The sequence below is a fragment of the Lepidochelys kempii genome, chromosome 16 (genome assembly GCF_965140285.1).
Source record: "Lepidochelys kempii isolate rLepKem1 chromosome 16, rLepKem1.hap1, whole genome shotgun sequence".
NCBI lineage: Eukaryota > Metazoa > Chordata > Testudines > Cheloniidae > Lepidochelys > Lepidochelys kempii.
The window spans coordinates 15,681,475-15,708,246 of NC_136395.1; the positions used below are offsets into that span (position 1 = coordinate 15,681,475).

At 53.8% G+C, this 26,772-nt stretch overlaps 3 protein-coding genes across 12 annotated transcripts in view; 1 reads left to right on the forward strand and 2 right to left on the reverse strand.

The window, feature by feature from the left end:
- The first annotated feature begins 322 nt into the window (after positions 1 to 322).
- On the forward strand, positions 323 to 9,618 carry PTRH1 (peptidyl-tRNA hydrolase 1 homolog). 2 transcript variants are annotated; one of them, XM_073314239.2, is made up of 5 exons: positions 323 to 436; positions 5,432 to 5,651; positions 6,629 to 6,728; positions 8,030 to 8,075; positions 8,755 to 9,618. In XM_073314239.2, exons 2-5 carry the CDS (start codon positions 5,483 to 5,485, stop codon positions 8,965 to 8,967), a joined length of 528 nt encoding a protein of 175 aa, XP_073170340.1. In that variant the 5' UTR covers positions 323 to 436; positions 5,432 to 5,482; the 3' UTR covers positions 8,968 to 9,618. The 2 variants fall into 2 exon arrangements, with proteins under 2 accessions (XP_073170340.1, XP_078705178.1); XM_078849052.1 differs by lacking the exon at positions 323 to 436 and having other exon boundaries at positions 4,544 to 5,651.
- Positions 9,268 to 21,188, reverse strand: CFAP157 (cilia and flagella associated protein 157). 2 transcript variants are annotated; one of them, XM_073314236.2, is made up of 9 exons: positions 20,980 to 21,188; positions 17,358 to 17,629; positions 16,163 to 16,316; positions 15,614 to 15,881; positions 15,143 to 15,297; positions 13,028 to 13,178; positions 11,004 to 11,191; positions 10,135 to 10,300; positions 9,268 to 9,834 (listed from the first exon to the last, which is right to left on the reverse strand). In XM_073314236.2, the coding sequence occupies exons 1-9, from the start codon at positions 21,123 to 21,125 to the stop codon at positions 9,727 to 9,729; spliced, it is 1,608 nt and encodes a 535-aa protein (XP_073170337.1). In that variant the 5' UTR covers positions 21,126 to 21,188; the 3' UTR covers positions 9,268 to 9,726. The 2 variants fall into 2 exon arrangements, with proteins under 2 accessions (XP_073170337.1, XP_073170338.1); XM_073314237.2 differs by having other exon boundaries at positions 9,271 to 9,834; positions 15,143 to 15,273.
- A 4,543-nt stretch (positions 21,189 to 25,731) lies between these two features.
- The window catches only part of CERCAM (cerebral endothelial cell adhesion molecule), a 38,213-nt gene continuing 37,172 nt past the window's right edge, over positions 25,732 to 26,772 (reverse strand). For all 8 annotated transcript variants that reach the window (XM_073314293.2, XM_073314291.2, XM_073314289.2 and 5 more), the window contains one exon: positions 25,732 to 26,543. The gene's annotated coding sequence lies outside the window, so the exon portion shown is untranslated. The remainder of the gene's footprint in view (positions 26,544 to 26,772) is intronic.

The following is a 26,772-nucleotide window of genomic DNA, read 5'->3' on the forward strand; positions in this document are numbered from 1 at the left end:
CAGTTGAAGACCCTTGTTGCGGTACATAAGTCACCAGCTCTTCCACTCTGATAAAGGGACCAACAAAGATTAAACGAAAGGGTCCCTCATAAAGGAAACCAAGGGCAGCCGGCTTACAGTGGCTGAACACTTCCGCCCACAAGAAAGATGGCCACGTCTGCAGACCACGTGGCCTACGCCCTTCCTGCACCATAATCAAAATGGTCTCACCCACCAAACCACGTGGTGTGAATCCCTTCTGCCCGCAAACAAGATGGCACTGCCACGTGGTAGGGTGCGGCCTTTGTGATTGGTCGCCGTGGGCGTGACGCTTAAGAAGCAGAGCGGCTGCTCCTCAGGGGTGCTTGTGCCCTGAGGTCTCGGCGGCGCCGAGGCGGCGGCCGCTCAGCTGGGGAAAGAGGGGGATGCTGCGGCCGCCACCCAAGTGCCTCGGGAGGTTACTGAGCCGCACCATGAGCCACTGCGAGGCCGATCCGCGCGCCGTCGGGAAGCGGGTCCTGGTAGAGAGTGGGCGGAGGGAACACTTCCGGGGCACAGGGGGAGAGACGGCGCGGGAGGACGGATCACTTCCTGGTCACGGGGCGATGGGGTCGAGAGAAGGCGGCAGGGCCAGTGCGGGAGCTGGGGGCGCCAGGGCGACGAGGCGTAGGCCCCCTGGGAGCTGAGCCCTTGGGTACCACCCTGCCTGGGCTCAGCGCTGTCCTGGCTCTGCTGGAGCCGGGGTCCGCAGCCGCCTTCTTTCTGAGCCCCCCGCTATAAACACGCCACAGCCCACCCGTGCCAGGACGATTGCTTTTCTCCATGTAAAATCTACGCCTGGCATTAAGGGGTAGGAAGCAGGGCAGTTGCCCGGGGGCCCACGCCACAGAGGGCACCGTGAAATGAAGTTGTCAGGCCTCAGGCTGCAGTTCTGCATGGTGGGGATTCAGCTTTCTGCCCTGTGCCCTAGCGAGTCTAATGCCAGCCATGCTCGGCGGACCCCCTGAAACCAGCTCGCAGCCCCCCAAGGGGCCCCAGATCCCTGCTTGGGAGCTACTGTGTGGAGGATGTCAGCACGACCCATGGATCAGACCAGCCCCTTAAGTTCCCCAACCTGCAGGAGCAATAGCTCTGGGCATCACTAGCCCATGGGCATGCTGGCTGCTTGCTGGAAGGCTGGTTTTCTGTCCCACATACTGATCCGTGTTGAAATGGAGAAAGTACACTCAGATCTGAAGTGTCACAAAGCACCCAGTAGGGTCTGTGCTTGGGGGGAGGAAGAGGGGGAAAGCGTCAGTTCACAGGTCCCAAGAGTGTACCGATTTGCAGACAGCAGTTTCACATGCATGCTAGATGTGTGACCCCATGTGCCAACTCACTGCATCTGTTTGCATATAGACACACACCTTTAATTTTAAAACCATGATTCAGAACTGTATTTGAGTGGAACAAAATAGAAGTTAACAAATAGCATAATCCAGTCATAAGTTCCCCAGCCTCTTTGTGACTTTGTAGACCAGGGGTCAGCAACCTTTCAGAAGTGGTGTGCCAAGTCTTCATTCATTCACTCTAATTTAAGGTTCCGCGGGCCAGTAATACATTTTAACGTTTTTAGAAGGTCTCTTTCTATAAGTCTATAATATATAACTAAACTATTGTTATATGTAAAGTAAATAAGGTTTTTAAAATGTTTAAGAAGCTTCATTTAAAATTAAATTAAAATACAGAGCCCCCCGGACCAGTGGTCAGGACCCGGACAGTGTGAGTGCCACTGAAAATCAGCTCGCATGCTGCCTTTGGCACATGTGCCATAGGTTGCCTACCCCTGCTGTAGACTACATGCTTCATAGGAGCAATCCCATCTCTTGAACCTTCCTCCCTTTGACGCTTACGTGGCTAATGAGAACATTCACAGTGACAGTGGATAAGATAAAATATGCAAGGGGAGTGACAATTCAAGGCCAAAGCCAGTGTTTGACAGGTTAAGAAGAGATTTCCCCCATGATGGGGTTATTTTCTAGTTGCTCACTATTACAAAGACCTTGATGTCATACTATGAAGTATGGGGTATGAGCTGCATAAGCAGCACTATACTGATCAAGAGGGACCACAGGTCTGATCTGCTTTGTCAATTTTTATGTTCCCTCCCAGCTATCCCACAACACACACGCTACTTGGTTCCCAAAATAATTCATTTTGCTGCCCACCACAAAGTGTTCCATGGATGATAGATTCACAACCAGTGTTCTAATAAACTAATAATGAACAGAAAACAAACAAGACTCAGGCCTGCTACCCCACACTTCCATCTATATCTTCTGGTAATCTTTATACCTCTCCCTTTCACAACTGCATTAACCTTTGCAAATGTTTCATAGTCAAATGTGATAGTGTCACTATCCAATGTCATATTGTATGGAAGTGCACCATACTTGTTCCTCCAACTACCACCCCTTCTTTCATCTCTCAGCGCATTGAATGCGCTGTTTACAATCACTGTCTGGAGTTCCTCCCCTCCAATCCCATCCCAGACCCTCTCCGATCCAGCTTCTGTACCTTGCACTCCACTGCAACTACTCTCACCAAAGTCTTGAATCATAGAATCATAGAATATCAGGGTTAGAAGGGACCTCAGGAGGTCATCTAGTCCAACCCCCTCCTCAAAGCAGGACCAATACCCAACTAAATCATCCCAGCCAGGGCTTTGTCAAGCCTGACCTTAAAAACTTCTAAGGAAGGAGATTCCACCACCTCCCTAGGTAACACATTCCAGTGTTTCACCACCCTCCTAGTGAAAAAGTTTTTCCTAATATCCAACCTAGACCTCCCCCACTGCAACTTGAGACTATTACTCCTTGTTCTGTCATCTGGTACCGCCGAGAACAGTCTAGGTCCATCCTCTTTGGAACCCCCTTTCAGGTAGTTGAAAGCAGCTATCAAATCCCCCTTCATTCTTCTCTTCCGCAGACTAAACAATCCCAGTTCCCTCAGCCTCTCCTCATAAGTCATGTGTTCCAGTCCCCTAATCATTTTTGTTGCCCTCCACTGGACGTTTTCCAATTTTTCACATCCTTCTTGTAGTGTGGGGCCCAAAACTGGACACAGTACTCCAGATGAGGCCTCACCAATGTCGAATAGAGGGGAACGATTACGTCCCTCGATCTGCTGGCAATGCCCCTACTTATACATCCCAAATGCCATTGGCCTTCTTGGCAACAAGGGCACACTGTTGACTCATATCCAGCTTCTCGTCCACTGTAACCCCCAGGTCCTTTTCTGCAGAACTGCTGCCAAGCCATTCGGTCCCTAGTCTGTAGCGGTGCATGGGATTCTTCCGTCCTAAGTGCAGGACTCCGCACTTGTCCTTGTTGAACCTCATCAGATTTCTTTTGGCCCAATCCTCTAATTTGTCTAGGTCCCTCTGTATCCTATCCCTACCCTCCAGCGTATCTACCTCTCTTCCCAGTTTAGTGTCATCTGCAAACTTGCTGAGGGTGCAATCCATACCATCCTCCAGATCATTTATGAAGATATTGAACAAAACCAGCCCCAGGACTGATCCTTGGGGCACTCCACTTGATACTGGATGCCAACTAGACATGGAGCCATTGATCACTACCCATTGAGCCCGACAATCTAGCTAACTTTCTATCCACCTTATAGTCCATTCATCCAGCCCATACTTCTTTAACTTGCTGGCAAGAATACTGTGGGAGACCGTGTCAAAAGCCAAAGCTCAGAACCAGTACTACAACCTCATTGACCTGTCATCTGCCTGTCAGCCAGGATGTTGGAATCTTCTCCTCCCTTGGCTTGTCTGACTCCATCCTCTCCTGGTTCTCCTCTAGATCTATAATTACTCCTTCAGCATGTCCTTTGGAGGATCTTCCTCAACGATCACTCTTTCTGTGGGTGTCCTTGGTCCGCTTCTCATCTCTGCGTAATCTCATCTGTGAACACAAATTCAGCTACCATCTCTATGCTGAGGACTCCCATATCTACTTTTCTACTCCAGACCCGTCTTCTTCTGTCCAAACTAAAATCTCAGCCTGACTCTGTCATCTGGTGGATATCTAGCTCAAGCTCAACACAGCTAAACAGAGCTCTGAATCTTTCCCCACAAGCCCTCCCCGCTACCTCCTTTCTTGATCACTGTGGACACCACCACCATCCTGACCGTCACTTAGGTCCATAACTCTGGTGCCATCTTTGACTCTGACCTCTCAGTCCTCACATCCAGGCTGTCTAAGTCTTGCCAATTCTTTCTGCATAACATCTCTCAGACATAGCCTTTCCTATCCATCCACACACATAAAACTGTTGTCCGGGCTTTCATCATTGCATTTCAATTACTGCAATATCCTTCTGTCTGGCTTTGACAAATGCAGTCTTGCCCCGCTCATAACTGTTCAGAATGCTGCTGCAAAGATCATTTTCTTAGTCTGTCACTTTGACTACATCACCTCTTTCTTTGAAACTTCCCGTTCTCTCTCTCTCTTCAAACATAAGCTGCTTCTCTTCACTTTCAAGGCCCTTCATGGCCTATCCCCACCCTACCTATCCTCTCTCTTTCACTGTGGAGACGTTGACTCCCACCTCTGATCAGCCCATGGTGCCAGCCTATCTCTCGCTTTCTCCTGTGCTGTGCCACATGTTTAGGAGACACTCCCCATAAACATCCACAAAGCTACCTCATTATCCACATTCAAATCCATCCTTAAATCTTTCCTTTTCCTTGATGCCTAAAAAATACTTGATATCATCTCATTGTTTTCTTGTACTCGACCCTCATCTGCTTGTTTTATACTTAGATTGTGAACTCTTTGGGATAGGGACTTTTTGTTTTATGTTTGCACAGCACCTAGCACAATGGGATCTTGGTCCTTCCCTAGGGCCCCTAGGCACTAGAGTCATACAATAAATGTTCCCATTTCTCCTTGTAAATGACCTTATGATGCCATGTCAGTGTACTGTGATTTCACAGATGGAACTCACCATCTTTGGATTATGCTCTTTGCTCACGTAGGGACAAGAAATCGCAGGACAGATACGGCTCTTAGTCACCCTATGGCTTCTCATTCCTGGAGATGGGAGGTACAGCTGGAATGAGTGGGGGGACAGGGATCACCTAGGTTGCTAAGCTCATTTGAGCATCTTACTCAATCTCAGCCCATCTCAATTCTGTTTAACAAGAGAGGGACAGGCCCTTGTAGCTACAGAGTCTGGCCCTACAGTAATCAACAATGGACATGGTGATTGTCTTGCTGCTTCTGAAGGGAAGCAGCTGGTTTTGCTGGGTGAATTTCTTGCCGGGGTGGTGAAAGGAGCCCGGCTGCAGGGAGGGCAAATTTGATCCTTACTACACCACAAGGGCTGACTCTAGTGACTCCGTTTGGTTGGATTCTGATATAGAGAGAGTCCTGGTAACACCTGTTGCTGGTCCTCTTTGCAGGTGGCAGGGCTAGGGAATTATGGGCTGCAAGGAACCCGTCATAATGTGGGCATGGCGGTGCTCAATCAGCTGGCCCAGAAGTTGAACATCGCTGACCAGTGGAAAGCAGACAGACGCTGCTGCGCAGATGTGACCGTCACCAATGTGGAGGAAGCAGAGCTGGTGCTGATGAAACCTCGGCGGCTCATGAACATCAATGGACTCAGTGTAGCAAGCGCTGGTAAGTGACTCCGAACACCTCCAATAGCCAGCTGAGGAATGTACACAACTGTAGCCTTCCAGGGACCCTTGTGCTTCACCTTTCATCTTCTTAGCCAGAGGGGACCACTCAGGGCTGTAAGCAACAAGTCTGAAATACCTGCCCTGGAACTACAGGGCCCACTCCTGCCAGGGTCAGTCTCCTTTTTCTTTTCTATGGAGCCAACGATGTAACAACTCTTAGGACTTCCTGGTTGTTCCATGGCCATTCAGGCAGAAAGACAGTAAAAGTAGACCAAGCTCAAGAACCTATCACTTGAGCTAAAGGAGAATATCCATTTCCAGTATAGGGCTTATGACACACAGTTGACCATAGCCAGTTCTGTCCAGTAGAGGGCGGTGCACACACACACACAATCTCCTAAACCCATTACTAATTTTTCACACCACCCTTGGGAGATGGAGAAGATTAACTGAGTTCCATGCAGTTTGCCATTTTGGCATCTCTAGGAAAAAACAGATGGCAAGGTTCGGAACCAAGGTCCTGAGGGCTCTGCACAGACATCAGAAATCCCAGGGCAGTTTTCAGAACAGTCAGGCTTTTCCCTGGCATGCTGGGCTATGAGTTCCGCTCCTCACACTGTTGCATAGCCTGCAGCAAGCTAGTTGGCTACGACCGTCCAGCCCGCTGTGTTTCAGGGGTGCGGACTGTAAAGTACTTTTGGCCAAAAGACAATAGCGGTGCAGAGCAGTATCACGTGGTGCAGACATCAGGCAGCTCCAGTGACAGCGTGTGCAGCTAGTTTGCCAGCATGGCTGATAGTGCATTCCTGAGGTTAGAAGTTCTCTTCGCCCTGCTATGCACTTCCTGCCTCCACGTCCCCTGTCATTTTTTATCACTGTTGCCTGCAGTGTCCTTCTTTAGGTCCCCGAGGCTGTGGGATGGTGAGAGATGGATTTAATTTTTCCTCACTTCTTGTGCGTTGTTTCTTTCTCAAGCTGAAACTTACAACCTCGGGGTAGAAGACATTTACCTCGTTCACGACGACCTGGAGAAGCCGCTGGGGAAGATGGCGATAAAGTTGGGAGGCAGCGCAAGGTACGAAGGGAAAGCCCCTGTGGAAAATGACCTTGAAAGATTTGCTTGAGCTGCATCTTACTGTGTGCTTTTTAAAATGGGCCTTTGGGGCTGTGACTGTCCCATCTCCCCCACCCCCAGGACTGCAGAGATGGCAGCAGATTGGTGGCAGAATCTTTCTGCAGCGCTTTACAAGCTTTACCTGACAGTGGTTTACTCTGCTGTCTGCCCAACCTCCTGCAGGTTCCAGTTCAAAGCACCAGCTAAACCAGAGATATTTCAATAAATTGGGATGGCCTCAAATAATGGGCTCTGGCACTAGGTGTGCAGGAAACAACTGGTGCCAAGGCTGCTGCAATAAAATACAGCAGTGACTGCCCAGAGCCCTGTTAGGCAACCTCCCCGAGTCACACGTATCCTAGCTTGATCGACACTTGAGACCGAACAGAACCTAGACCTGTGCTTGTGGTGACAGTGACGTTTGACTGAAGAGTGACCTTTCTGAATCAGTTACATTAGCCACACACTGTTCCCTGGGGTCTCTCCTCTTATTACCACGTGGTCCATACCTGGCTGTGTTCAGGCCTGCCCAATGCAGGCAGCGTGTGCAGTGTGTACTCCCTTCTCCAGCAGTTGAAAGCACTGGGTGCCAGAGCCCCGGCTAGGGAGTTCAGTGCAGGGCACGGGACATTCTGGATCTGCACAGCCATATCCCTAGCCAAGTACCCTCTTTGGCAATACCCCATGGCAGTGGGTCACCCAGGGGGTTTGGCCCAGCTCAGAGGCTGCTGCATGTAAGTGAGGCCTGCTCTGAGTATAGGACTGGGAATCATGAGCTCCTCTCTGACGCGGATTGCCCCTCGGGCCATGGGCGTGCCACTTAGGGTCTGATTTTTCAGAAGCGCTGAGCACCCAGAACTCCAGGTGCAGTCTGCAAGACAAGGCAAGCCTGCCTGGGGCTTCCTCTGCACAACTTTGCATCAGTTTCCCAGTGTGGATACTCAGATGTTGCTTTGAGTGACTTGTGCTTTAGTCTAAGCCTGAATAAGCTTAACCGTCCTAGGCTGCTCTTACACTGAAATCCAAGTGTCCGCATGGACTTTGCGCCAGCTTAACTAAATTGGGGTAATGTCACACCTCTCGTTAAATCAGTAGAACTCTCTGTGTAAACAAGCCCAGTGCCTAGGTCTTCTGTAAAGGGGGATAACGGGGCCTGTTTGTACAGAGCAAAGAGGAGGGAAGAGTTTAGTGTGAATCCCATGGATGATCCCTCTGAGGTTCTCATCTACTCTCTGACAGCTGGTTTCTCTTGCTTTCTTTAGGGGGCATAACGGGGTCCGTTCCTGTATCAGCTCCCTGCACTCAGATGTAAGTCGGCCTTGTAGGGTAAAGAGCTCTATCCTGCACACATCTTAGCAGTGCATATGTAAAGCACCATCTCTCCCCAGCCCCAGAGCCCCCTATGAGCCACCCCCAAGGCCTTAGCCTCCCCTTGTGTTTGTGTTAGCAGACTTGGACCTTCATCCCCCGCTCCCAGCCCAGCCCTTCTCACACGTGAGTTGTTTCTGACTCGTCCATGAGCCAGGATGTGGAAGCAATTAGCTAAAGTGGAACCACATGGCCTAGCTGGGAGCTCAGCCCACCAACTTAACTGCGTTTGTTGGACGAAACTCTTTCCAAGCTCATGTTTGCTGGAGCCCAGCCTGAACCCAGCTACAGCAGAGGGAGACAAAGGAACAGAGCAGGACACAAACTCAGCTTGCCGTGTGGGGCTCAAGTGAGGCACTTAGGATTCCCTTTCACTCCACAGGCTCCCCCTTTGACTGGTCCCTGGCTAACCAGGGTCTCAATGCTCCCCTGCCCTCCAGCTCCACCTCAGAGCCCCCAGTATCTGCTTTGGCTCCAGGCCGTGCCAAGCATGTTTAGCACTTTGTAGCAACTGCCATGCTGTACCGAGATCCCAGCTCGGGTGAATGCAGGCCCCAGGAACAGGTGGCGATGGGAAGAGGACACACAGCACATGCTGCATCCCCTTTTCTCCCTGCAGTGCATGGTGCGGCTCAGGGTTGGCATCGGCCGGCCAGTGGGGGAAGCCATGGTGGATCACTACGTGCTGGGCCGGTTCGCCAGCGCTGAGCACGAGGTCCTGCAGCGCGTCCTGGAGCAGGCGGCCGACCTGCTGCTGGAACACATCCTGCAGAGGAGCAGTGGCAAGGACCGCACGCCCCCTGGCAACAAGGGGGACAGGACCCCTCATTAACCCTTTGAGCTGGGGGAGTTTTTATGAATATGGTGCCGACGGAAAGCAGTGGTCCTGGACTCCTTCATGGGCCTCTGGGCACAGCTGCCAGGGTGGGCTGGGGGAGCTAAGCAAAGAGCACTGACCCCACAAGTTGTGCTGTGTGGGGGTAGGTGCCAAGGGAAGTTCCTGGCAATGAAACTGGTAGGGGAGGTGGCGGACTGCCAGGCAGGTGCTATTCCTGCACCCCCCATGTCAGGTGACAGGCTTCTCCTCCCAACCCCATTAGCGCTGGCAAAGGCAGCCCGGTAGATGGCCTGGCTCCGCATGGCCAAGTGCCCGTGCCTGGCACTTCAGCACCCTGCAATGTGGGGAGTAAGGAGGACCCCGAGAGAGACTCCAAGCCCCAGCCAGGCTCCCCCCTAGACCCCAGCTAGGCTTGTCATGTTCAGGGGCGCCTGCCTCCTTGCCCAGCGTGGGACCACTCTGTCCCAGCAGCACCTTGTCCCTGCCCCTGCAGAACAGGTCTGGGACTTGGTGGTTGTGCCCAGTCTCAGCTTTGCCTTGTTCGTCCTTGGTTCCCAGCCAGACATCTCAGTAACTCCAGACGTTTTATAGGGCAGTTCTGCATAGACTGTACAATAAACCCAGACACCCAGTCTGCACACACTTTGCCATCTATGCTCAGTCCCTCTCCTTTGTGCAGGTGTCCTGGTGGCAGGGGAGGGAGCAATCGGCTGGCAGAAAGGGGTGCTCACTCACTCCCCCCCCACCATTTCCCTATTTGGTCAGCAGGCCCTGCAAGGAGTGTCTGGCCGCTATCTCTGGCAGGGGCAGAATCGGCTGCTGCTTCACCGGTTTCTCCTCCGACCAGGAAGTCATCCGTGGCTGTTGGGAAATTGGCAGTGATTCAAACACTGCCACACCGGTCACTACATCCCTCTATGGGGGCAGGACAGGGCAGGCCAATGCCAATGGCGCTTGGATAAGCTTTCCTGACCCTGTGGGTCCGTGGAGGGAACCATTAGGAGCAGGGACAAGGGGCTGGGAGTCAGTCTTGGTGCTCACCTCAATCCTCAGCCTCTCTGCTGAGCCTGCCCAGCCCTCCCTGTGTGACTCCCTTTTTAACCTCCCAGGATACCCCTGCCCTGCAGCCATCTATGCCCAGTTGGCCCAAGCCCCCCTCACCTCTGTGGCACTGGTGTAGGTGCGGACGGTCCCGATGCGGGTGGTCTTGGACAGCAGACCCATCTTGCTCATGCTGTGGAAGAGCGGCACCCCCTGCCCCTGGTGAGCCAGCAAGTGGTGCGAGATGATGGGAGAGATCTTGAGGCACGGGGCTGGGTGCAGCTGGCTGGAGCAGAGGAGAAAGGGGATGGGTTAGACCACGTGACATGGGGGAGGCAGGGGTCACTGAAGGAAAAGACTAGAACGGCATTGGCAGGAAGATACTGCAGGCTCTTCAAGGTGGGAAGTACAGTAAGGGTAGGGTGCCTCTTAGGGTGAGCCTCCCCAGCTCAGGCTTAGCCAGGACAGGCTCTGGAGGCAACTGTGAACAGTAGTCACTGGAGAGGATCAGCCAGCTTTGGAGGTGCAGGGGAGCAAGCAGACAATCAGAGACCAGAGTGGAGAACTGCACGCTCAAGGGATCAGCAAGGGGAGCAAGATGGAGCCAGTGCAGGTCGGTGTGGGTGGGAGGTCGCTGCCGTCAGCTTGCTGGTGGGAGGCCTGTGGGGAATGAGCTAAAGGTGACCTATGAAGGTCTCATCTGCCGTGCTTCCCCTGGAGGGCTCTAGGAGAAGTCGGGGGAGATGGGAGTCGTGACATCACAGGAGCAGGGAGGCACGGTTTTATGACAGCACAGAGTTGGAAGGCAGAAACGCAACCACATGTCACACAGGGCTATAGAGATAATAGGTACAACCCCATTTCTCTCCCCTTTGCCCCTGGGTGTCTGGCCTGGCCTCCAACTGGGACCTGCCTCTCTTGGGTGCAAAGAGATGCTGGGGCAGGGGCTGTATGGGGAGTGGGGCTATTCCCCTGCATTTCCTACTCACCTCTCTGCTGTGGACTCCAGTCCATGTTCCCTTTTGGCCATTTTCTGGGGCCCAAAGACCTGCTCCTGAGGCGCGGGCCCAGCCGTGCTCGCCCGCCTCAGCAGCCCCAGCAGGCTCCGCAGCATCTCCTGGTGACGCAGCTGGAACATTATGTCGAAGTCGCCATCCTCCTCATCAGACGGCCTCTCCTGCAGGGTGATGAGGCGGGGGAGGTGAACCGGCACTGCAGCTCCTGCTCTCCCCCCATGACTTCAAAGCACAGGGGTTGGACCCCCACTGTAGGCAGAGGAAGCCCCACAGCTCAGTCTCCACTACCATCGCCCTGGCTCCTGCATTCTGAGGGCACCCAGAACCCGGCAGCTCCCGTAGGCGAGGGAGGTGCCCATCTAACAAAGGCTCAGGCCCCACGGCCATTCAGAACTCTGCTGGGACAGCCAGTCGGGAGCTGGAGCTGCTGGGGGTTGGGCTGCTTGTAGTTCAAAGCCAGACTTTAGTGGGGTTCCCTGGAACAGCACCCCAGCATCTCTTGGCTCTTCCCCACCGACTCTACCTCCCCACAGCTGGAGGCTTCCCGTCCCCAGCACAGGACATGTCGTCGGATCCTCACTCAGATGCAGCCGGGGGTTCAGTAAGAGACTCCGCACTTGGCGTGATGGGAGGATTTCTAGTACCACATGCAATAAACACCATGTATGTGCTGGATTAGGGCATCTGCCCCAGCAGCCTGCAGCATGGACCCAACCTCCCCCATGACTACCCTCCAACAACTGGACTCTATAGGGGACAAGGGAAATTACAGTGAGTCAAACCAATGTAGCCCTGACACATTCTGGTTTGGTGCAAAATAAAGAGCCGGAAACAGCTGCCACAGAAGATATAGTGCCAAGGTCCAAGGTGGGTGTTTGTACAGAGCAAGATGCTGGTGGCTCTGATCTGAAAGAGTCCAGGGCTCTGGGTGTGGCCAGGGCAGACCCCTTACAAGGCATGGCACATGTGCTAGGACATCTCAGCACAATGTTTGCTTGGAGGTACACCACCAACATGAGGCCATTGTGCCCTCCCAGACTATCACAGCATCCACCTTAAGTGACACAGCATCCCCGGGATTGGATGCAAAATCCATTCCTATTAATTTCAAATCTTCCCTAATTGACACAACATCCTCATTGCCTGATGCAAAATCAGTTCCGGGTAAGTCAACAGAGCACTATGATGTGAAACCCCAGATAGTGCAGGACTCTGGCATTGTCCCAGGAGCCAGCCTCTCAAGATAGGGACAGAGCCAAGGACAAGGGCAGTAGATGGTCCAGTGGTTAGGGGGCCAGCCTAGGTCTCCAGAGGCCTGGGTTCAATTCCCAGCTCCACCGTGTTGTGGGGGGATACTACCCAGATCCTACTAATGGGGGCCATACATAAGTACCCAAGATAAATGGATACAGCTCAAGAGCTCTCAGTCAGGGGCCTCTAACTCTTAGCAAGATTTTGGGCAACCTCTTTTATGTTACAAGAGCTCATGAGTTTCCCAACAGTTTGCTGCCCCACAGCCTGCACCTGTGTTACCCTGTTCTTAATGGAACCGCTTTGCTCTCCACAGCCTCTCCTTGGAAAGAGCTCAGAGATCCTCTACACACTAACAGACCAAGCCTCACAGCTGCCCATGGGGTAGGTCAGTATAATCATCTCCATTTCACACATGGGGAAACTGAGGCACGGTGCAGCGATGTGCCTTGCACAGTGTCCCACAGCAACATTGTGGTAGAGGTGGGAATAGAATCCAGGAGTTTTGGTTCCCAGGCTCCTGCAGACAATATTGCTCCCTTTCTAGTTCTCAAGTCTTTCCTAACCTTTGACCTCTGTGATCCTGGTGGTGGCTTATGTCCACTGATGCGTCTGTTCTGTTCTAGCTTTTGGGAGCAACCAAGGAAATGTCGCCATCTCAGAAACATGCTGGGCTCTGGCCTGTTTAATGCCAAGCAGCCACCAGAACACGTCCACCCCAATCCCCGAAACTGTGTGAGTCTCACCTGCAGCAGGTCCTTAAGGGCTTGGACAGCCTGGTTCAGGATCCTCTCTGCATTCCTCCTGAGCTTCTGCTCTTCCTTTAGGAGCTTGGCCTGACTCTGCCCTTCGTCCATCTTCCTCCTCACCTCCTCCTTCAGCTCCTTCAGCTCTTGTCTGCAGGGAGGGAGCCAGACAAGAACAGCCAGGGGTGAGGTAGCAAACAGCCACTTCACCTCAGGGTGCTTGGAGTGCAGGGAAGCGTGCATCACCTCCAGCAGGCCCCAGACAACTGTGTGTGTGTTCGCATGCACTTGTCTAAATCAGGTTCCCCAGGGAGGTCTGTCTGTCTGTTCATCCAAGTCAGGTCCCCAGGCATATATGTGTCGTTTGTCTGTCTGTCCAAGTCAGGTCCACAGGGAGATGTGTGCATGTGTCTGTCTATTCACCCAAGCCAAGATCCCAGGGAGAAGTATGTATATGTCTCTGTCCGCCTGCCCGCCTGGCTAAGTCAGCCGACCAGGGAGATATGTGAGCACAGGAGGTGGGTCTAAATCTGGTCTCCATGGAGATGTGTGTCTAAGTCAGGTCCGCAGGGGGGCTGAGGTGGGCTAAGCCCCCTCTGCACATCTGTGGAAGTGAGGTCTCCTAGAGAGATTACTTTCCAAGAGTTACACCCACGGAAGGTGCCTGGGAACACCAGCCTCCCCTTCCCCATGGTAACTCCCACCCCATGTGGGGTTCCTGAATGTCCTGGACAAGCACCAGGCTGCAGCTGGCTGAGCAGAGTGGCCCTTGTTGGGCAGGATGCGCTCAGAGACCAGGCACTGACAGAGCATCGGTCAACATGGCTCCGGGTCAGGCCTTTGGGGAACCGGTATGTAGCACCAGGCGCAGCAGCTCTCGTGGGGGGCCGTGACAGAGCCTTGCTGAGTCTGTCAGAGGGTTGAGCAGGTTGAGGTGACACAGACACAGTCAGGGGAAGCATAATCCAATAATACTCGGTCCTTTCCTAGTCCCTCCCATCCAAAGAGCTCCAAGTGCTGTTAGACACTGCTTAGTGAAATGTCACAAGGGCCCTGTGAAGCCAGTGAATGGCTACACAGGGACCACTTCCCTCAGCTCTTAAATGCAGCCACCTCTAGGGTGGAAAGTGGCAATTATTTAAAAACACAGCACAACACTGCATGGCAGTTTAAGTCAAGAAGTGAAGACTCCCAGGTCAAATTGCAATCGCAGAGGGCATTGAGCCAGGACACCTGGGTTAACACCGCAACTCTTCCAAGTTCCCACTCTGTGGGGTTAATGGGCACAAGGGGTCAGGACTAGACCTGGTCAAAACATTTCCCACAGCACAATTCTCCATGGAAAAAAGCACTTTCGTCAAAATCAAAATGTGTCGATTTCAACATTTTCAATGGGAAAAAGTCCAGATGAATCCCATTGACTTTCCTATTGCATTTTGAAAAAGCAAAACGTTTCCTTTTGGCTTCCTCATTTTGATTCATATCATTTAGACATACTAAAACGTTAACTATCTACTCAATTCTATACTGTGTTAAATGCCTAATACTAAACACTAATATTTTAACATAATATTAAAGTTTAAATTCAGTGAATCAAAATGAGAAAGTCAAAACTGAAATGTTTGACCTTATTGAAGCAAAATGATTCAACATTATCACAATGAAATATGTTCACAGCGCCAAGTAGACACCGATTGGAATTTTTGCTTTGTTACAAATTTCAAAAAAAATTTTCAGAACAAAAAGGGGTTTTGAAATGTTGGATTTTCCGGTGGAACTGAACTTCCAGCCCCCGCCCGCTGGAGTCCGGCTCTGCATTGTGCGTCTCATGGAAGAGTTAGCAGTACAGCACCACACTGAGCTTGCCGTTCCAGAGGCAGTGTGCCATTTTCTGAACCACTGACCCCAGTTCCTGTAATACCTGGGTTTTCCTTGAAGGTCTCCCATTCAACCTGGCCTGGCCACACTTAGCCTGGGAAATGTGATGGGATCACAGCACAAGGACTCTCCTTTGCCTCTACATGGCCTTGCAACAAGACCCGGCTGCAGCACGGGAATGAGATCTGCCGCTGGGACCACGACGGCTTGCTGTCGCCTCCACTCTGCTCTACGTACCTTAGTGCCTGGTTCTCCTTCTGCAGCATCTCATGGGCTGCCTTCAGCTGCTGCATGGCCTCCTTCTGCTGCCTGTACTCATCCACCAGCACCTGCTGCTCCTTGCATTTATTGGTGAGCATCCAAATCATCTGAAATGAGCAGCAGGGACACAGCTTCGGGATCAGGAGACAAGAGGGACGTCTCAGGCACCAGCCTCAGCCCAGGCTCCCTATCCCCCTCACTGCCGCCCACACTCAGGCTGCAAGTTGCCCATGCCCACTGTCAGGTCCCTACTGCCAAGATGATGAGCCACATGCACTTACATGGGGTCTGAGCAAACTCTAGGGCAATAGTGCTGTCAGGGAATGGGGAGACCAGGCCCCTGAAAGCCACCACATGGTCCCTAGGGGCAGACAAGCTGGAGCAGTAACAGGACCAGAGCCTGGCTTCAGCACCCCGCATCCCTCTGTGCATTGGTTGAGCTCTGACCTTCTGGTTGCTGAGGCTTTTCTTGGTCATCTGCTTCTCATTGTGCTCCAGCATCCCCAGCTGCTTCTGCATCTCAGCCTGGGCCTCCTTCAGCATGTCATTCTCCTGGATGAGGTCATAGCTGCGATCAGACATCTTGGCCAGCTGGACGTTGATGGCGACATTCTCGCGGATGGTGCGCTTGGTGGTCTCGGCCATCTGGCTGTTGGAGACCTTGCGGAACTCGGCTGCCACCACATTAACACGCTGCATCATCTCCTTCTTCAGCCTGCAGGAGTGGGGCGTGTGCGTACGCACACAGGACACACAGAGAAGGTCATCACTCCTGGGGCAGGGCCCACTGCAGCTGCAAACGCCTTAGCCCCGGCAAATCAGACCCCAGTCCAAAGGATTAGCTCCTGTCCAAGGTCCCACAGCAAGTCAGTGGCAAAGCCAGGAAGTGAAACCAAGGCTTCCAAGTCCCACACTTGGCACTAACCATGAGACCACACTCCCACCTTCAGACTCCAGTGGGGAATGACACACAGTCAGTCTCTGTCTGGCACTGACCTGTCTTTGTCCAGCACAGCTTTCCTCTCCAGGTTATAGATATACTCCTTGTGATTTTCCTCTTGTTTCTTCAGCTGCTCCTCTAGGGCTGCAAACTTGCCCATGAGATCCTCCTTCTGGATCCTGAACTCCTCCAGCGCAGCCAGCTTCCCACCTGCCAAAACAGATCACTTAGGACCCCAGAAGGACCATTGGGGGCTTCCATGCTTAGCCATGGGGGCTAAGTGCTTCGCCAAGCTGGCAAACCCCACTGTGAGATTCTCCCCAACTGCTCTTCACACCACACACCTGTTCTGCATCTTCTTAACCACCCTGATCACAAACTCTATGGGGCCAAGACTGTTTCTTTAGTACATTTGTACAGCACCGAGCACAATGGTGCTGCTGTAATATCAATAATACAGGGCCAGCATATGGGGAAAGCTTGCCCTGAGGCTGCCCAGGCTGTACCTGCTATGGGGACCAGCAATAGACAGCAGCCTCCAGCACTAGAAAGGAGCCTTCCACAACCCACATTGTGGTGGAAAGAGAGGGAGGCTCAAATGTGTACACATAGTTACCAGATAGCAACTGTGAAAAAACGGGATGGGGGTGGGGGGTAATAGGTGCCTATATAAGAAAAAGTCCCAAAAACCAGAACTGTCCCTTTAAAAACGGGACATCTGGTCACCCTATGTATACACCACCTCTGTCTCCACACCCCCATGTGTCCTCCCCCACACGCAGCTGGAATTAGGGCTGGTCAGAAATTTTCTACTGAAACTCTTCTGCGGAAAATCAGGTATTTGACTAAATGAAAATTTAAGATTTTTCATCAGAAAACTCAAAAACCTTCTGCCAAAGGCCCAACACTGTTTTGGTTTTCAGCAGCTTTGGGCCAAAAAACCATTTTGCAAACCCTTTTTATTATTACTAGAAGTGTAATAATAGAGAGTTCTGTTGAAAACAAAAAAAACTTTTCATCAAAAAAAATGTCTGGGGGTGGAGGTACAAATTCCCACCCACTCCAGCCAGAATATTTCCACTGACCATTCTCCCACCAGCCCGTGGCCACAGCCCCAGGCAGGAACTGTTCAACCCTCAGAATTCCAGGCTCTATCCCTGCACGGCGGCACCAGCAGCCCCCTGCCCCAGGAAAAGGGACCATGGGGCAAGAGGGAAAAGGAAGGGTCCAGTCTGAGCCAGGGCACATTACTTAGCAGCATGTTCTCCGAAGTGAGCTGGTCCTTGGTCTCCTGAAACTCGTGTCGAACCTGGGCCAGCTGGGCCTCGAACGCGTCCTTCTCGGATTCTTTGGCCTGCTGCAGGCTGAGCAGCTGGTCATTGACTTCAGCGATCTCATCAACCCGCTGGTTCAGGGTCTTCTTGAGAAAGGCCACGATCTCTTTGTTGTCATTGGCCATCTGATCGTACTCCACCCTGAAGAGGGTCTCGTTCACTTGCAGCTCGTCCCATTTCCGCTGGTACCTGCCAGGGGGAAGCAGCGCCGAACAGACAGTCAGACAGCAGTCTCCAGGATGGGCTGATTCCCTGCCCCTCACCTATTTATAAGTTGGTCCAGTCTCTCCCATTGCCTGGGCACAGGCCCAGGGCATGCACGGGAGCACAGCTCACAGCTGATTGCAGTGGGACTGGAGAGGGGGACTATTCATGGCTATGGCCCTACCAAATTCACGGTCCATTTTGGTCACTTTCATGGTCACAGGATTTTAAAAATCAGAAATTTCATGTTTTCAGGTATTTAAATCTGAAATTTCACGGTGTTGTAATTGTAGGGGCCCTGACCCAAAAAGGAGTTGGGGGGGGGGTCACAAGGTGATTGTAGGGGGGGTTGCGGTACTGCTACCCTTACTTCTGCGCTGCTCCTGGCGGCGGCCCTGCCTTCCGAGCTGGGCAGCTGGAGAGCGGTGGCTGCTGGCTGGGAGCCCAGCTGTGAACGCAGAGCCGCCGCCAGCAGCAGCGCAGATGTAAGCGTGGCCTGGTCTGGTGTTGCCACCCTTCCTTCTGCGCTGCTGCCTGCAGAGCTGGGCCCTCAGTCAGCAGCCGCCGCTCTCCAGCTGCCCAGCTCCGAAGGCAGCAGCGCAGAAGGAAGGGTGGCCTGGTCTGGTATCGCCACCCTTCCTTCTATGCTGCTGCTGGCAGGGCACTGCCTTCAGCGCTGGGTGGCTGCCAACAGTCACCGCTATCCAGCCACCCAGATCTGAAGGCAGTGCAGACGTAAGGGTGGCAATACTGTGACCCCCCCCCCAAAATAACCTTGTGACCACCCTGCAACTCCCTTTTGGATCAGGACCCCCAATTTGAGAAACGCTGGTCTCCCCTGTGAAATCTGTATAGTATAGGGTAAAAGCACACAAAAGACCAGATTTCATGCGGGGGAGACCATATTCCACAGTCCGAGATGCATTTTTCATGGTCATGAATTTGGTAGGGCCCTACTCATGGCCCATTCCCCTGCACTCCCATCCAGCAGCTGGGGACCCCCCAGCCCTGTCCCAGGATGGGAAGGAGATGAGAGGTGGACACCAGAATGGAAGTGGACAGATCTCCCTGCCCAGCCCTGCCATTCTAATTCCAACACAGGTGGCCAAAGTGAGTCCTGCTGCAACCAGGTAAGGTGCCTTGATTTCTGTGGGAGCTGCACCTGCTTACACAAGGACTGAATTTGGCCCATGGGCTCAATCCAAAGTGTCTGGGAGCAGAAGAAAGAGAAGCTGCACCTTTGACCCAGGGCTTCACCTCACCCTCACTATGACTGGCTTCTGCAGCATCAGTGGTAAAGGGCTATCATGAACCTCGATAGCAATCATCGTAAAACCTACACTCCTGAAACACCTGGCCCCAGAGCATGTTGCAAGCCGTATTTACAAGAATCCTTTCACCCCGCATGGAAACGCGGCCGTCTCCGGGGAGGGACAGGGGCAGCTCCGTATACAGGCACCCTTCACCCCGCACGGAAACGCGGCCGTCTCCGGGGAGGGACAGGGGCAGCTCCGTACACGGACACCCTTCACCCCGCACGGAAACGCGGCCGTCTCCGGGGAGGGACACGGGCAGCTCCGTACACGGGCACCCTTCACCCCGCACGGAAACGCGGCCGTCTCCGGGGAGGGACAGGGGCAGCTCCGTACACGGGCACCCTCCACCCCGCACGGAAACGCGGCCGTCTCCGGGGAGGGACAGGGGCAGCTCCGTACACGGGCACCCTCCACCCCGCACGGAAACGCGGCCGTCTCCGGGAGGGACAGGGGCAGCTCCGTATACGGGCACCCTCCACCCCGCAGGGAAACGCGGCCGTCTCCGGGAGGGACAGGGGCAGCTCCGTATACGGGCACCCTTCACCCCGCACGGAAACACGGCCGTCTCCGGGGAGGGACAGGGGCAGCTCCGTATACGGGCACCCTTCACCCCGCACGGAAACGCGGCCGTCTCCGGGAGGGACAGGGGCAGCTCCGTATACGGGCACCCTTCACCCCGCACGGAAACGCGGCCGTCTCCGGGAGGGACAGGGGCAGCTCCGTATACGGGCACCCTCCACCCCGCACGGAAACGCGGCCGTCTCCGGGGAGGGACAGGGGCAGCTCCGTATACGGGCACCCTTCACCCCGCACGGAAACGCGGCCGTCTCCGGGAGGGACAGGGGCAGCTCCGTACACGGGCACCCTTCACCCCGCACGGAAACGCGGCCGTCTCCGGGAGGGACAGGGGCAGCTCCGTACACGGGCACCCTTCACCCCGCACGGAAACGCGGCCGTCTCCGGGAGGGACAGGGGCAGCTCCGTATACGGGCACCCTCCACCCCGCACGGAAACGCGGCCGTCTCCGGGGAGGGACACGGGCAGCTCCGTACACGGGCACCCTTCACCCCGCACGGAAACGCGGCCGTCTCCGGGAGGGACAGGGGCAGCTCCGTACACGGGCACCCTTCACCCCGCACGGAAACGCGGCCGTCTCCGGGGAGGGACAGGGGCAGCTCCGTATACGGGCACCCTCCACCCCGCACGGAAACGCGGCCGTCTCCGGGGAGGGACAGGGGCAGCTCCGTACACGGGCACCCTTCACCCCGCACGGAAACGCGGCCGTCTCCGGGAGGGACAGGGGCAGCTCCGTACACGGGCACCCTTCACCCCGCACGGAAACGCGGCCGTCTCCGGGAGGGACAGGGGCAGCTCCGTACACGGGCACCCTCCACCCCGCACGGAAACGCGGCCGTCTCTGGGGAGGGACAGGGGCAGCTCCGTACATGGGCACCCTTCACCCCGCACGGAAACGCGGCCGTCTCCGGGGAGGGACAGGGGCAGCTCCGTACACGGGCACCCTTCACCCCGCACGGAAACGCGGCCGTCTCCGGGAGGGACAGGGGCAGCTCCGTACACGGGCACCCTTCACCCCGCACGGAAACGCGGCCGTCTCCGGGAGGGACAGGGGCAGCTCCGTATACGGGCACCCTCCACCCCGCACGGAAACGCGGCCGTCTCCGGCAGGGACAGGGGCAGCTCCGTACACGGGCACCCTCCACCCCGCACGGAAACGCGGCCGTCTCCGGGAGGGACAGGGGCAGCTCCGTATACGGGCACCCTCCACCCCGCACGGAAACGCGGCCGTCTCCGGGGAGGGACAGGGGCAGCTGTTCAACCCCAACAGAGCTGGGCCTTGCGGGGCGCCGACGATCACTTGAGGAGGCTGCGAGGAGGGGCGGCCGGCCGGGGGGCGCAGACCCCGGGGCGGGGATCCCGCAGCTCGCCCGGGCCCGGCTGCCCACGTGAGCCCCTCTGGAGCCCAGCCCAGCCCAGCCCCCGCGGGAGGGGACCCCGCACCGGGCCAGCCGCTCCTCCAGGTCCCGGATCTGGAGCAGATAGAACTCCCGGCTGTGCTCGGCCAGGGGCTGCTCCGCCTTCCCCTCCGGCCTCGGCTCCTTGCCCGCGTCTTCCCTCTTGCCGCCGCCCTTCTTCTTGGGGGCCATGGCCGCGGCGGGCAGCGGGGGGAGCCCGGCGGCCGCTGGAAGAGCCTCGCGGGACCCCGCGTCGCCGGGGCAACGCGCTGTACATAGCAACGGGGGCGCGGGGCTTAAAGGGCCAGGCGCCCGCGTGGGAGGGGGGGCAGCCTCTAGCCCCCCCCCGCGGGACCCCGCAGGGCCGCCCGCCTGGGGATCCCTGGGCTGTGCCCTTCGCCCAGCGGGGTCCCCTGGGCTGGGGCACCCCCAAACTGGGGACCCCTGGCCTGGGCCCTCCATCCAGCGGCGTCCCCTGGGCTGGGGCACCCCCAAACTGGGGATTCCTGGCCTGGGCCCTCCATCCAGCGGGGTCCCCTGGGCTGGGCCACTCCCAAACTGGGGACCCCTGGCCTGGGCCCTCCATCCAGTGGGGTCCCCTGGCCTGGGCCACTCCCAAACTGGGGACCCCTGGCCTGGGCCCTCCATCCAGTGGGGTCCCCTGGGGTGGGCCACCCCCAAACTGGGGATTCCTGGGCTGGGCCCCCCCCAAACTGGGGACCCCTGGTCTGCACTCCCAGACTTTGCTGCCCTCCATTCCCCCCCCCCAAGGGCACTCCCTGTACTGTGCACCCTCTGACCCTCCTTAAAAAATCAAAGAGCTCTTAAAGTGCCCCCTGTGGGTTGCTCCCTGGATCCCCCAGTCTCTGACATTCCCCCCTCCAACATCTTCCCCCCTGGTGAAACCCCTTTAACATGGGAATGAGCATGCAAAAGCCCCCCACCCCCATCATGAATGTTACCCTTTGCGCTAGATTAGAATAGTGCGGAGCTGCAGTGAAGACACCGTCCCCTGCTCAGCTTGGTTTAAAGCAGCAGCTGGGACTTTGGTTATACACGCCAAGGGAAATACCACTGCTATGGATGTTAAAAGGTGGGACAGAGGAAGGCTGGTGCAGTGGTTAAGGCTCCAGTCAAAGTCTTAGATGATGTGGGTTTAAATCCCTGCTCTGCCACACATTCCCCATGTGACCATGGGCAAGGCAGTTAGTGTCTCTTGGCCTCAGTTCCCTCCCTGCAATTGAGGGATAATAGCCCTGCCCTACTTCACAGGGGGCACATGAAGATAAATACATTAAAAGGACTAGGAGGTGCTCAGATGTTCCAGCTTCATATAAATAGCTAAGATAGACAGGGGCTGCTTAGAGAAGTCACACAGGCATGGATGCCTTGGGATATAGCCAAGGATTTGTTCCCTATACAAAATCTAGCATGATTTGGCCACTAAAGTATCATAGAATCATAGAATCATCGAATATCAGGGTTGGAAGGGACCTCAGGAGGTCATCTAGTCCAACCCCCTGCTCAAAGCAGGACTGATCCCCAATTAAATCATCCCAGCCAGGGCTTTGTCAAGCCTGACCTTAAAAACTTCTAAGGAAGGAGATTCCACCACCTCCCTAGGTAACGCATTCCAGTGTTTCACCACCCTCCTAGTGAAAAAGTTTTTCCTAATATCCAACCTAAACCTCCCCCACTGCAACTTGAGACCATTACTCCTCGTTCTGTCATCAGCTACCACTGAGAACAGTCTAGGTCCATCCTCTTTGGAACCCCCTTTCAGGTAGTTGAAAGCAGCTGAAAGAAGTCCATAACTTCTTGTGCCCTTACTGAAGGCCACATGGAGACCAGTTAGGTTGCACCCTGTGATTGCTCTGGGCCCTGGCACAGTCCAAAGTGAGTAAGAACAAATAGTTTTGCATCACTGAACAAGAAACTTTATGGGCCATTTGATGTAACCCAAAGGCCTGGCATTAAATTCTTCTCTCGTTTTCTGGGCAACAAAGCGGGTGCTAGTCAAATGTGGCAGGGTCAGCAGGTGGTAGATTAAAGTGACTAGAGGAACTCTAGTGCCAAGTATATAATGAGAGTGGAGGGGTAGGAATATCACTTCAAAGATCTAACTGGGAAGGAAGGAGATGGTTTGACAGAGACACTCCATTTGGGCAGGGGGTGCATTTTCTTACTCCACTGACCTGCTTTGCCAGTCTACCGAGAAGGCAGGTTCTAGGCTTCTATAAACGGAGGTAAGTCTGGGCTCATTTCTAATGGCTAGAAGCAGATCTTCCCCAGTTACCGGGGGAGTGATTGGTTTCTGTACAGGAATGCTCAGGCTGCAGGGTCACTTAGAACAGCTCTTCTGAAGCCAAGAGTCTTACCCTCTGCATCTTGCACCCGGGGTCATTCACACCTGTGCAAAGCAGCTGTGAAATGTCACCTAGTTAGAAGGTTTTAGACTAGCAGCCGTGTTAGTCTGTATTCACAAAAAGAAAAGGAGGACTTGTGGCACCTTAGAGACTAACCAATTTATTTGAGCATAAGCTTTCGTGAGCATATGCTCAAATAAATTTAGTCTCTAAGGTGCCACAAGTACTCCTTTTCTAGTTAGAAGGGGAGTTTTACACCCAATCTGCTCCCATTTCAGTGACTACACAGGGGAAGACGGGGATGAGCCAGGCCCCGGCTCTGTAACAGCATGGTCAGCATGGGGCAGGCCAGCATGGTCTCCACTCCCTGACAGTGATGCACGGAGAAGGACATTCCACACAGATCTTCACAAGCCAACGTGCACATTCTACAAGGTCTTCACAAGCCCACATGTGAGAATCCCTCCCTGTGCAGCTAAAACTAAGATTCAACCATCCGGAAGGCACAGAATAAGTTCTAGGGTACACATCACTGGGGCAGGCAGAACTCCCTCCTCCCCGGGTATCTTCAAAGCCCTTGACAGACATTAAACTAATTACCCCGCCCAGTGCTGGAGGAGGGAAGGCTCCCGTCCCTCATTCAACAGCTGAGGACAGTGAGGCACAGACAAGTGCAACATATTGCACAATGTCAGCTTATAGTAGTTCCACATCGTGTGTTTATTTCTTTTTGGGTTTCTTTGTTTAAAGGGTAATTGGTCCATGAACAGTGACCATTCTAAAGATCAGCCCTTAGTGTTAAATTCTGTTGCGCAGTTCTGTACTGGTGCTTGGTGGCAGGGGGGAAACCTTTACTTCTGCTATCAAAGGGTTTCATTTTCCAGTGGGCCCAGAGCTAGTGTGCCTTGAACTAAACCCTTCATTTTCTTCTCAGATCTTTGGATGGCGACACCATTCTGCTGCTTTCGGTGGGGAGCACAAATGGAACTAGTTGATGTGGCATTTTGTCTCTAGGGCTTTGTTTGGGAGTTCTAGTTGTATCTTGTAAGCGGTATGTGTGGAGGGGATGTAGCACTTAGAGAAAGGGACGTGGACAGTCCCTCTTATGTAGAATCTTTATTTCTCAACATCAGATTCATGCTTGCAGGCACTGAGGAGGACTAAGGAAGAATTTAATCTTAAACATTCCTCCTGTGCTCTGGTAAGACTTAATATTTTTCTTAGCCTAGATTTATACACATTCATGGGGAACAGTCAACATGCACCTTCATGTCTCTTCCTCCACAGAAGTGGCAAAGAAACTTCTAAGCAGCCTCTAATTCACCAAGCAATGGAAGGAGGCTTAGTGTGAAATCTCCATACTTGCCCTGTGGCAAACTGGTCACTCCAGAGTCTTTAGATTCCTTGACAGGTACTGGCCTGAACTATCCTTTCCATAGTGGTCACTGTAGCAGTCAGATGGCATGTAAGGCCCAATCTTATTGCAGCCAGTGTTAAAATCCTCTTATAGTGAAATGTCTTTCCTTGGAGCTCCACAGAGAGGCTATATCCTGACCACACTGCAGTGGTTTGCTCATGTCCCCCTCTTTGAAGAAATGTGGTTTGTAGCACTGCTTCATTTCAAACTTCATCACTAATGGCAACACCTGTCACATGTGTTGCATTGATAGCACCAAGGACTCCTACCCTAGTAATCAGTTGTCATTATGGATTGGAAGTGTGTGTGATCAGTGGTAATCGGACTTCTTTGGCTTCCATTCATTTATTTGTGCTGTTTGTGCTCATGTCCTGTGAGTGATCTGCCCAAGGTCACCTGGCCAGTGGCAAGGCTAGGCAGTGCCTGCCTTTCAGGCACCTGTTTGAGACACAAAGCCAGGCTTCATTTTCTAGCAATAATCAGCGATGGACGCTCCAACGCACGGGGTAGATTCACAGAGCGGAAGGCAGGCAGCACCCTCCCTCCAGACACGGAGAGCCCACACCCAGGGTGCTCTTCCACTCAAATCTTGAGCTTTAGTGTTGTGTGTGCTACAGGTTTCTCACACAGTGACATCCCAGACCGTATCTCATAGATCCTGGATCCCACACTGAGTCCACCCCGCAGAGGGTGCTCCCACTGCGGCCCAGTTCACACATGGATTTGGGGCCACTATAACTAGTCAGTTAAGGGTGTGATTTGTTCTATGCCAGGTACCAATATAACAGGTAAAGGTGTCCTATACTGGTGTAGCTTATTCCCCTTCCCATGTGGCATTCAGAGGTGATCTCTGGGCACTGTCAGTGCATTGCACATGGAGGAAAGGAGGCGATCTGGGCATTGCAGACTATTGTACACATGCTAGTGGCCCAGAGCAGGAGCAAACAAATGCAACACATACTCGAGAACACTAGAGGGGGCTATAGAGAACAAGAAGATAGTGACAAAATATGGGTGAGTTGTCTTAAATAGAGTCCAGTTTAATCCTCCTGATGGCTTGCTTATTTCAGTTAAACCATACTACATGGGAGGGAAAACCCAGCAGACAGCCTGGCATAATGCAGAGAGAACCCTAATCTGCAGGCAGCTGGGGGGGATTTTTGCATTACTTCTGCCCTGTACTGGATTCTCCCCCTACAGCTCTGGAAGTCTGTCTGGGGCATTTCTTAGGCACCCGTCACCTCATGTCTAGATCCCATCCCCTTTTCACCAAGGCACACAGGGTGGTCATCGGCTCCAACTTTGGGTGAAGAAGAGAAAGAATTTTGGTTCCATTGGATTAGAAGGATGAGCTGATCAAATATCCAAACAAGTATTACAAAAGAATCAACACACACCCTGGGCCCTATGGCCTGGCAGATCTCAGCTGAGTGGGCTCCTGCATCCCTACAGGAATGAGCTCAGCCTGAAAATACTGAGCAAGAAACTCTCTGGAAGGTTACCGAGTCTTGTACATTTCCAAATGCTTCTGTCCTTTCAGGGAGAGGCACGACCAGAGGTGGGGAAGGAGAAGTAGTAGGTTGCAAAGGACTAGACCAAAAGCTCCACCACCTAGCAGAGGTGTCCAGATAGTCAAGCATGGTCCTTGGTGCAACCCCTGCATACAGTCTATTTCAGTGAGCGAAGATTACAGGCCCAGGTTAAACACCCCCCTTTGGTCAAGCAAACACAGCTGCATCTCTCAGTCAGGAACCAGTCAAATCTGCAGGTGGGCAGAGCAGCCCATGGTGTTCCTCCTTTGTCACACTTGAGGAATGGGAAGCACCCCTGGAAAAGGAAGTGAGAGGCCAGTGTTACTGGTGCAAGCAGGGGTTGGTTGCTGTGCCACTGTGGGGAGCTAGGCTCCCTGTGCGGATATGATGCCAGCCTGCAAAACTAACTGTTTGCTGCCCCAAATGCCCCCGTCCTGGGCACTGAGTTTCCCTGTGTCCCACTGGAAGATTGTCCCACTATTGTTTGCAAGAGGGCCTGGCTGTATTGCTGTGCATCTCAGTGG